The 12,241-nt window shown below is 35.7% G+C and overlaps 1 protein-coding gene across 1 annotated transcript in view; it reads right to left on the minus strand.

The window, feature by feature from the left end:
• The window catches only part of ASXL3 (ASXL transcriptional regulator 3), a 179,698-nt gene that overhangs the window by 106,744 nt on the left and 60,713 nt on the right, over positions 1–12,241 (minus strand). Inside the window, exons 4-5 of the mRNA XM_073898362.1 lie at positions 6,719–6,827; positions 5,390–5,498 (exon numbers count right to left, since the gene is read on the minus strand). Of these exons, the coding sequence (XP_073754463.1) occupies positions 5,390–5,498; positions 6,719–6,827 (218 nt within the window). The remainder of the gene's footprint in view (positions 1–5,389; positions 5,499–6,718; positions 6,828–12,241) is intronic.

A 12,241-nucleotide genomic window follows, 5' to 3' on the forward strand; every position in this document is an offset into this window, starting at 1 on the left:
AGTTATTATTCACCTCAGCACTTCCCACTCTTTCATCCCAAAGGAGGAATGGGAGAGGAGAAGGAAAAAAACAGATGGTGGGACCCTCCCCATTTCCTTCCGCTCTCATTCTCCCCCTGCCCTGGCTCCCAGGTCCACCCGACCCCCACATCCCCCACCTTCTCTCTCTCTCTGATTTTATTTTCAAAGTATATTTGTACAGCTGTTAGAAGTGCAGAAATTGTATCCATTCTAACTTCTGGTTCATATATGTATTAGAAACAAAATCAGCAAGGAAATCACCTGAACCACTTCAGTTTCATGGACTTTATTATTGATTTGTAAGAAATCATGCGGTGTCCCACTCCTTACTTCGGATAAGCCAGGGCTTCCTCTTTGTCAAATTCTCAAGTCTATAATCAACAGATTTGCACAAATGTGGGAAAAGCAAAATTGTATCAATGACTGCTGGCTAACAGTGTTTCTTGGGATTCCAAGGGAGGATCACAGTGGTTAGAGCCTGGCTTTTGTGCTTGCCACTTGGATGAGATATTTAATTTATCTAAGTTTGTTTTCTCACAGGCAAAAAAAAAAAAAAAAAAAAAAATCAAGAGAAAAAAAAAAAAAAAAATAAAAAAAAATTAACAGAGCCTAGAAAGATTATTTATGTCATAGGAATATTATGAGAATTAAACCATATACGTGTGAACAGCTTACAAACGCCGGGCAGTGGAGGCAGTCCTTTTCAATACCTAAGTGTGGCAAGTTTGATGGGCTATACACAGAAGTATATGGTATTTACGTGGATAGGAAATAAACTTGTCCTAAAAAGAAGCAATTGTGGTTTGCCATAAGCTGCAAAAGTGGGCAAGTCAAGGAATACTCAAGGAAACAAGCTATTTACTATCCATTCAGTGATTCCCCAAAGCAATTTCTCTAATGTAACTTCAAAGGAGAGACCAGGAAATTTAGTCTTGGTCACATTAGCTGGATGTGTGGGTATGTGTTATTTTGAGAAGTTCCTATTCACATTTCAAATTAGGGGAGTTTTCTTTCCCCACTTTGTTTTAGCTATTGGCGGAGTGCCCCCACCTGGTCCTCCACCTCTTTCCAGCCACTACAACCCTCCCGCTGTCTCCTCTGAAATTCAGGATTAGTCAGTTAGCAAAATCTCCTATTAGCCTCCATCTTTTCTCTGAAAACTCCTTTCGCATGTTCATTTACAAAAAAACCCGCCCTCCAATGATGACTCCCTTCCCCTAGAACCCTCTCAGGTCGAAGCCCCTTTCTTTTCCACACATCTTGTACTGCCGGGCCTGGAAATGGGATAGGTGACGTCTATTTTCCCCTGCTGCTCCTTAGATGCCCCCAGCCTGCTATCTCATTCCGTCAAACGAAAGTAGCAAGTATCCCTCCCTCCTGCACTTACCTCTCAACTCCCAGGTTACTCCCCTTCAGGTTTCGAAGATTTTAGCTCCTAAATGTCACACCCTTTTGATGCTAGTTCTAACATAACTGACTGTTTCAATATCTACACAGATGATTCTCTAATATTTTATACCTGGGCCACCACCAGCCTTTACGTCTTTGTTCAAATAAGAAAAAGCAACATATCCTCCAAGGAGTCCCAGCTCCATCCCATAACACTAGGCTGGGCAAACAGAGGGCTGCTGAATTTCAGCTGCTGCTGATGGTTGCCTTCAGTCAGGCCACCCTGAAGAGGGTGAATGAACACTCTAACCATTCGTGACAGCCTTAAACCTAGGCTCCTTCTTTCTTTCCTCTCATCTCAGATATATATTACATAATATTGTCCTAACCTCAATTTCATGTATTCCCCTCTGACATCACCTGTCCTTCTAACTCATTTTCTCTAGAACACCAAATCAAACAATCCTTCCACCCCAAGAAGACCTCCCCCTTCATGCCATCCCTCATGTAATCCTGTCCTTACTCACCTCCACAACCACCTTAAATACCATGCAGGCTTATCCTAACTACTCCATTTCACGCATCCTGAACTCCTTTGTTCCTCTCTCACTTCTTCATTCACACCTGGCAAAAATCCCAACTTCAGTCAAGTCCAACTCTGTACCTACTCTGCACTTGTAACAGTGGTCATGAACATGACTGGAAAAAAGTACAACCATGTTGTCTGGTCTCATATTAAATTCAGAATTAGCAAACTTAAGAGTATCCTTAATGCCGCCTTTTTATATATTCTCCCTGAATCTGCAAACATTTTATATATTCTCCCTGAATCTGCAAACATTTTATATATTCTCCCTGAATCTGCAAAACTACCTCCCTGGTCCTCATCCTGAGCTGATGAACTTGTTTCCTATTTCACGGAGAAAAATGATGCAATAAGAAACACATTTCCATAAGCCCCTCCCACATACACTCACCTACCTTCATTTCTATCCAAATACCCTGACTTTTCCCTCTGCTTCCTTAGAGCACCTGTCTATACTCCTAAATAAGGCCAATCTCTTCATCAACAGATCCGTTTCCTCTCCTCTAATCAAGCACATGGCCACAGGACAACTTCCTCATTATCAAATTCTCTTCCTCAATTGGATTTTCTGTATCAGTATAAAATTATTCTATTTATCTCTCATAACTTTCTTTTGATTCCACTTTCCCTTCTAGCCATTTTCCCACTTCACTCCTTCCCTTTACCTCAAAAATCCTTGAAAGCATCGGCTACATTTGGCGTCTCCGATTTCTGTCCTCCCATTCTCTTAAGCCCACTCCATTCAGGCTTGTGGTCTCACCACTGGACAGAAATTGTCATTGTCAAGTCCATCAACAACCTCACAAAGCTAAATCCAATGGTTATTCTCAGTCTTCATTATAAGTTGATATACTGAAAGTATTTGAAACATCTGAGGTGCTTCCTCTCCAGAAACACTCTCTTCACTTGGTTTCCAGAACAGACAACATGCTCTCCTAACCATTTATCCTCAGTCTCATTTGTTGTAATTATTTTCCATAACTTTTCCAAGCTCTTAAAATTCAAGTACCCCTGAGCTCAGCCTTTGGGCTTCTTCTCTTTTTTATTTCCCTTCAGTTCCTTTGTAATCTCATCCAGTTTCTTGTGTTTAAATATTGTCTATAAACTGACCACTTCCAAATGTATATCTCCAGCAAAGTCTTTCCCATAAATTCAAGGCAGATAAGTCCAATTATTTAACACATTCACCATGGTGTTAAAAATGAATGTCATATTTAATATGCCCAAAACTGAGCTCCTGATCAACAACCCCCTGCCCCCCAAACTAATTCACTTGCAGACTTTCCATCTAAGGTAAGACAGTGCTAATTCTTCTATTTGCTAACACTGATAATTTGGGGTTATCTCCAACTCTTTTCTTTATTTCATAACCATGTTAATTCTAGCAGCTCCTGTTGGATCTAGCTTCATATATATCCAGAATCCAATCATTTTTCAGTACACTCACTGCTACTCCTTTTATTCAAACCACGATCACCTCTTATCTAGATTATGGTGATAACTTTCTAACTGGTCCCTCTGTTTTTGTCCTTTTTGCCCCTCTACATATATTTTTTTGCAATTAGTGTTCCTGCTATACTTTGTTCCTGCTAAAATCTAAGTGAGATCATTGTCTCTCTAGCTCAAAACCCTATAAAAGATGAACATCTCGCTCAAAGCAAAAGGCAACATCAAGGCACTATAGTATCTGGCCCCATAACTTCTCTGACTTCATAACTCACCAGCCGCTCCTTTGCTCATTTTTGCCCTTCAGCCACACTGGCCTCTTGATGTTTCTGTAACATTCCAGGCGCTCTCCAGCTTCAAGGTCTTTGTAATTGCTGCTTCTTCACCTAGAACTCTTTCCCCTTAAATACCTGCTCCCTTAACTCCCTTCAGATCTTTTCTCAAATGTACTCCTCTCTCTCACTCTTATCTCATTTATTTTGCCCCATATCACTTTTTGGCACTGAATAAGCTATACATTTTACACATTTATTTTGATTGTCTCTCTACCAACCTAAGATCCATGAGAGATCTCTTTGTTCTTGTTTTTTTACTGCTCTAACTGCAGTGTTGAAAACAGTACACAACACACAGTAGAAGCTCAATATACAGGTTCAGAGAGAGAGAGAGAGCACACACGTGCTCACTAAAGCAGGCAGGGCTACAAGAGGAAGGACCCAACGATTCCCCTTCATCCTCCTAAAGAGGAACTGTTTGCCCTGTTTACCAGCCCTTCCAGAAAGCCAGGAAATTGCTATGCACCTGCCTTGCTCCCTCTGTAAGCACAAGGACCTGCCGGAGTTCACAGTACTACCACAACAATGATGTGCGGTTGAGCTGAGTTTTTAAAAGGTATAAGAATAGGGACATCAAATTCAGTGAAAGTTGGTTTAAAAAAAAGAAGTCTACAGAGCCAACTTCAGCCCTTTTTACAAAGAATCTGTTGTTTCCTACCTTAATTCACAACCTCTATTGCAGATCAGATAGGCACTGAAGCAAAATCAGTCTCATGGGGACTATCAGAAAGCATACCAGCTTAAAGGGCAGGAGTGTCCAGTCAGAATACAAAGACACTCCTATGGCTGTTAATAAAATGAATGGCTTTGGGCTATTACTGAAATACGATATTTCTGCAAGGATCCTTTAAGGTTTGTTTGTTTAAAGATAATTTACTGATTTCTATGAGTCTACCAACAGAGGCTTTAATGACACAGTCTCCCTCCCAAATCATGATCTGGGTCCACTTTGTGGGACTAGTGGGTAGTGTAGGAAAAAGTCCAGCAGCATTTGTGGAACAAAGATTTGTTAAAACTGCAGTACAGAAATTATACACACCAATGGAATCATAATGTAAATGTCTTAAGAAAGATAAAAATGAGTTAACATGGATAGAATTCAGAGGCAGAAAATGCCCCCTTAGAATTCTGAAAGGGTCGCTCACTTTTCAAAAAAGAGTTTCACAAGAATATAACTTACTTGACCCTTGTTTCACTGTGAGGAATACTAACCCCAGACTTCCTTTACTAAGGACAAACCCAGGAAAAAAGCTATCATAAAACTACTTGTGATCACAGGAAAAAGAAATACAATCAGAGATAAAACATTAGCATTCTCTGCCTCACAAAAGAATAAACCACTAGATACCTCCAGTAACACTCTCATCTTACAGGAGAAACATACTGATTAACACTCGAGAATATTATCCAGAAAGGTCCATATTGTTAAAAAAATAAATAAATTTTGCCAACCTTTTGAGTCAAAATTATTTGATGATGAATCTGTGTAGATGGTAAAAGCTTAGAGAAGGAATTGTATCTCTAATGGTTCGGAATTCAATCAGTGAACTTCTGGAATTCTATACAACTTGTAAGACAATAAGGTTTGTATCTTGACATTTGTCACACATACCTCCATCTCCTTCTCCACTGGCGTTGGCCTCTGCCATTTCTGTGCCATCCAGTTCAGACTCACAGCCTAAATCCAATGTTCCGTCAGCTGGGCATGATGACTCCTCTTTCTATATTATTTTTTAAAAAAATGAAGACTTAATGGAGATGTACTGGCAACTCAGGGTCCTAAAGTATTACCACTGTCATTTGTGATTTGGAGTTTCAACAGATTTATTTCTTAACGTAAAATCACTCCTTAAAAACAAAAAATAAAAACTGGGAAAAGCACATTGCCACAGATGATTTTTTAGGCCTTTTAAAATCTATACAAAGTTTATTTTTGATATACATTGTTTCCTTTTTTTATTTCAATTCTTCCCTCTTCCTTATATTAGGAAATGGCTTCACAAGTCAGAATTTAACCAGTAAATTCAATACCCAAGTAGGTACAAACAGCAACTGAAATAATACAAGTCTTTTTAATTAACCTGTGTTATTTTCTGAAAGACACACAGTGAAAAGGGTGTAATGCTTAGTAGCTGAGAAAGAACCCCTGCTTCTTTGCCAGGCATAACTTTTAGCATTAAAAACAGCCTTCTCAAAGGACATTAATGAACTTTAAATGTAATCCATCATGTATTAAAGCAGTGACTTATTTTTAACTTATAAGAAATAATACATTGATTTTATTTGTTCCAAGTTACACAACCACGTGTAGATCATCAGCTTTTATCCTCTGGAATTTTGCATCTTAGATAGCATTTCCCATTCTAGTTGGGAATGGGATTATACTAGAATAATTAAGACTCCATTATCTGAAGCTTTTTATTTCATTTCTCTATTCTCACACAAGTATGCATTATTTAAAATTCCCTTGATATTACTGTTTTAAAATTGAACGATTAATTTAAATCAGCAACTTTTCAAGAAGAAAGGATAAATTTATTTTTATAAAACACAGAAAGGCATACAGGTGTGAAACCTGTATATCAACTGATGGTCATTAAGTCAAATAGTTTACAGCAACTGTGATCATCTTAAGCTCTTGGCTGATGATTCATGACACTCCTCCATGTAAATTTTTAAGAATCAAGAATTTTAAGGAAGCCACAACTATTTTCCATTACCATATGTTAGAGTGAAACCACAGATATGCTTTCCTTGAAGAAAAATGTCATTGTTTATTCTTAATATGAAATCATTTTTAAGACATCTGAAAACATTTAAAAGGCACAGGGGTCATTTTTCTACCCTTCACCCAAATCTAATTTTGTTTACCTTCACATGTCTGAAAAAATGCATGATACACAGTAATAACAGACATAATATGCAGAACAATCCAACTTACTTTGAGAGCATAAAGGCCTGACTTTCCAGGGATTTTGAAGAATGTTCCATCCCCTATTCGAGTGTTAGTGTGAAGCATTGCATTCAGACAGGCTAATGGAGAAGTTCCACTAGAAAATAAAAGTGTGCAAAAATGAAGCAATCTGAGATGCAGTTTCTGTGGCAAAACTGTGCTCTCAGTCTCTCTCTCAAAAAAAAAAAAAAAAAAAAAGACCTTCTCACATGCCTTTTTAAAATATCCTCCCAACCCCGAAAACATCTACATTACAATAACAGGCCAGTCCAGTTTTGCCAAAGTTAATCAGATGCATCTGTCTTATAGGCTTCAGGCAAAAAGTCTCCTGAATTGAAATTATGCTTTTATTCATAAAGCAACCAACACTCTATTTCAAAGAAACCAAAGCCCAAACGTTTATGTGCTGTTATTTTACAAATAATACCATGAAGCCTCAGTTTTTAAATATTACAGACAACTTGATGGTTGCACTTGAATGATCAAATAAACCAAGTTCAAGGACAGCCCCATCCTATAGGTTGAAAAGCAACAAAAGAATAATAAGAAACCAGGGAAGAACTGATTTGAAATTACAAGTGTTTAAGTTACTCACAGGATTGCATTTCTCACACGGTCAAATAAAAAACCTGTATCTGTGTTTATACCTGATACAGTTTCTACAATGACATCATTTTCTCAGATTTGTCAATAAAAAAATAATAATGTTTGGGAATTCTGCCCAGCTTTATGTTCTGTAGTAAAGATGTAAGTGACTGAATTATGAAAATAGATTTTTTAAAGAAATCAACTGGCATTAAACAATTAAAAATTTCAAAGCACATTTGCACAAACATTGAAATGTATTCACTATACCTAGAAAGATGTTTGTGAAATGTATATGTTATGTATTTTCTGGGGTTGACTTTAGAAACTTTTTGGTTTTTTTTTGCAAACTAATATTTTTTGCAAACTAGAATTATAGCCAGAATTATTACTTTCGTTTACTTACCCTTCCATGTACATTTTACTTCCTAATATGCTAAAAGATCAATATTTGGTTGAACCAATATTGAGTAGAAGCCCTACTCCACCCCATTTGTGTCTTAGGGGTTCTGAATATTTAACCCAAAATATTCTCAGATAAGATTATGGACCTCTAGGATATTAAGGTTTTATGTTACTATGTTACTATGTTACAACATAATTTTATGTTACTAAATTAAGAGTTTCTAAACACAAAAATTAAGAAATCTCTTACCTACTATGAAAACTCACCAATACAATGAAAAAAGCCCAATCTGCTGAATTGGAGATATATAGATAGATGATAGATAGATAGATAGATAGATAGATAGATAGATAGATAGTTATCTCCAGTGTATGCATGTGTACACACACACACAGACACACATATATACACATATGTGTGTGCATATATATGTGTGTGTGTGTTTATATACCATACATATATATGGCATATAAACTCATCATGGTCATAAAGGTTTATGAGTATTATAATAATAACACTATTATCTTAGGAAGCAGCTTCTCTGTGCCAACATGTCTGTATGATCCCAATGGATCTGACAGGAAGCAAGTGCCCTAATATGAATGTGGTCAGAGAACAATGTAGTGATAACACTAAAGTATATATGGTAATTGCACTGTGTGCACTTATGTAATATCTTTCCCCGTGAAGCTTCTCCAAGTTTACAGATCTCGTTTCATTATTTTTCCTTGCAAAAGATTTTCCACTCATATTTCAAGTGGGCCAGGCATACCTTATACAGTAAAATATATTCATCTCCCCCAGAAATATCTGTCTATGAACAAATCCCAGATAAATAATGCTGTACATGTTATGTTGAGCACTCCAAAATACCTATTTTTGTCATTTTCTCTTTAGATAAAAGCACAGACAATTTGAAGCTGGGAAATTATTATGCCAGATTTGTGGAGTTTTAATTTAGTGAAACTGTCAGAAACACAGACTTTCTGTAGGGACTTGGCAAGAAAATGTTAACACTACAAGTAAAACAGAATCCAATACATAAAAATGAAAGAATGTAGACTTTCAAAAATATAACAATAAAATTGCCCACCTAAAATCGAACTTCACACACATTCTTCCTGCTTTTTTCCTAAAGTCCCAACATGGATTTAGAATATAAAAGAATAATACAGATTTCAAGACAACTAAAAAATGCTGAACAAATATAATTTAGCATCACTATAATTTTCTTTCTAAGGTATAGTAAATGAAAGATAACTGTAGAAGATAAATTGACTATTAAGTACAAGTTTAATGCTATGCTTGCTGCAAATATAAGTGATAAGCACCTAGTTTCATAGAAATAATAAGCTCTGTTGAGCATGAATATATTATTAAATTATACTGTTTATTAATTCCATAAACTCAAGATTTACTATGGAAATATTTAAAAATATGTATTTCACAATCACATGACAGTTATCCCAAGTCTCAATAATCACTATAATTCTCTCAAATCTTTCCCAAAACAAACATGTGAAATTTGTTTTATTTCAAAACTAAACAACATTTGCATTTTAGAAGAATTAGAAAATATTTTGCAATGAAATGCAAATTTTACACCTCAAATCACTGGCTAATTAGTCACTTAGTTGTAAGCATATCACCTGCATTTCTTAACAGGAAAAAAAATAATCATATGGTCCATTTTATTTAAAAACAATAAAACACTAGCATCAATAGAGTTAAATACTTAATAAAGGGTAACTGTTTCATCCAATGCAGAATACACATAGGAAAATGAATTTTTTAAAGGTTTTTCATACCATTTACTTATTGCTATTCTCAACAACCCCATCCAGTCTAGAAAATTTGGATTGCTTTTCCTGAAGAAATGGATGTCTTAATGAATTGCTAATGAACAGTAATAAATAAAAGTCTTATTTATGTATTTTTATTATTTTCATATTCAAAAAAACCTAGAAAGCATGCCTTGGCCCATTTTAAGGAAAATATACTTATATTCATACATATTTAAATATGTTTATATATGAATATATATTACAATGACTTACTGTGCGTATGAAAGAAGGTGAGGCAAATATATGTGAAAAGTGTATTCTTACATAGCATGAACACCTATGTAGCGATTCATATTTTTAATGAATTAAAAATATTTCATTCACAGTTAAGGCAAGGATAATTAATTACCTCAATTGGAATTTAGAAGTTAAAAATTCTGTAATAAAATATGTGTATGTGTATATGTATACCTGAAATAATAAGCATCAACATTTTAACAACAACAACAAAAAACTCTGAACTTTCAAAAGTTACTTACTTTCTAAAAAGATGAGTTGGAAGAATCATGGTGTCCCAAATTTTAAAAGGAAAACCAAGAAAAAAGGAAGAAAAGAAAGTTAGTTTTCCATCTTAGACTGCAATTCTGCATCTTATCATTTCAATAAACAGGAAAATATACAAGAAACACACCAATCTTGCAGATTTGGCTGCCAATGGGGAGGAAAAACCGGGGAGCTGGGGTAAAAGGCAACTCGTACTTCCTTCCCTAATGCCTCTACCATGTTTTCATTTTGTCTGCAATGCACATGTATTTCTGTATCAGGGATATAATTAGAAATAAACAAGAAAGACAATATTTGTCCCTAATTCTTTTCTTTCTACCGTTCTCTGTAATTGGGCCCTTTCCTATACACCTGCCAGGGTAGATATACAGCTTATTCTACTTGTTTGTTTTTCTCCCTAGACTGTAGGGTTGTGGAACCCTTCTGGTTTGTTTTCATTTCCCACAACCCCTGAAGCAGAACAGGGGTGGAATTTGGAGGCAGGGGAGCAGGCATAATTTAAACTGTCTAGACATCAAAGAACCCCCAGAGATGCTTTGCAGAGCCCTGGTGCTGTGTGAACTGCAGAAAAACCATTGCTTTATCACATCAAATTGCTGACAGAACACATAAAATTTTACTAATAGTGCACACTTAGTGAAGGGAATGGATGGCTTATCTATTTTAATAATTTTAAAAACCACAAAAAATACCCAGGGAATGCAATTGGAAGAAAATTTATAGACATGACAAAGAAAATATCGTAAGTGTGGTCCTTCATTCCTTTATGTATAAAATAATAATGCTATACAATATTTTTAAGTAACCCAAATTATTAACTACTTTATTTTACTAAGTATCTCTTAAAAATGTCAAATGAGGGGCGCCTGGGTGGCTCAGTCGTTTAAGCGTCTGCCTTCGGCTCAGGTCATGATCCCAGGGTCCTGGTATCGAGTCCCACACCAGGCTCCCTGCTCAGCGGGAAGCCTGCTTCTCCCTCTCCCACTGCCCCTGCTTGTGCTCTCTCGCTGTCTCTCTCTCTCTCTCTGTCAAATAAATAAAGTCTTTTTAAAAAAATGTCAAATGAAAGCTTTTCCCCAAAACATTTTTAATCTCATTTTTCAAATATGGGAACATCAAAAAATTAATCCTGAACAATGTAAGTCTAAAAACTCAACAAATGCAAGAAGCAACTGTTAAGCAGCATTTATTGTGTTATTAAGTTATGGTGCTAATTGCTATTAATATAAATTAATAGAAACAATCATATGTTCACTCTCCTTTCAAAAAAATTCATAATAGCTCCTTTCAAGTATTTCCAGTGTTGATGGCTTAGAGAAAATATCTTAACTATAAAGGATATATTTTTAAGAGGAAACTATGCGAGTCTCTGGTGTGCAGGTAATATTTTAGTTCTTGATGGCAGATCTTTGTGTTTGCTATGTGAAAATCTAATGTGTTTACTTAGGATTTGTGCATCTAACTCTTGTATATGTTTTACTTAACTAAAATGTTTTTAGAAAATGTTAAAAAAATGAGCAATGCATTCTTGGGTTTGTCTATTTATTTACATCTTTAATGGGCAGGTCATTACTAGTGGAGAAGAATAAACTATTTCTACCAGTGAGTGTGAGTCCTTAACACATATAGGCACAGTGTACATCCATTGATCAGTCAGTAACCTAGATGATTAAAAAACATTCTAGAAAGGCAAGGCCAAACTAACTTCTTACTCTGAGAAAAATTACCACTAGTCTGGAACTCCTGAGAATAACTGAAAATAAAAACTTAAAAGCTTAATACGTTACCTAAATAATCCCAGCACATAAAATGTTAACCAAAAAAAGACCTACAGCAACACTGAATTTTGATTTTAAAGACAAAAACAGTGTCCCAAACTTTGTAGTGCCTTAAGAAGATCACTAATGAACATTTTTCATGAGCACAGACATGAGAAATAACAAGTATCAGAGTTTTAAAAATATAAAAATAAATAGAAAGAACCAATTAACTCGAGATGGGTCATAAGAAGAAGATACTTTGCATATTTCCACGTGAAGAATATCAACATGATTTTCAATATTCAACATGTCTCTAAGGTAAAATTAGAAATGTAGCCCCAGTACTCTTATGAAGTGGATATACTGAGGCATGAAATAATTACCAAGTGACATATGCTATGCAAGTTAATTC

This window comes from Callorhinus ursinus, unplaced genomic scaffold (genome assembly GCF_003265705.2).
Source record: "Callorhinus ursinus isolate GAN/ISIS: 27379988/994484 unplaced genomic scaffold, GSC_fseal_2.0 scaffold11, whole genome shotgun sequence".
Taxonomy (NCBI): Eukaryota; Metazoa; Chordata; class Mammalia; order Carnivora; family Otariidae; genus Callorhinus; species Callorhinus ursinus.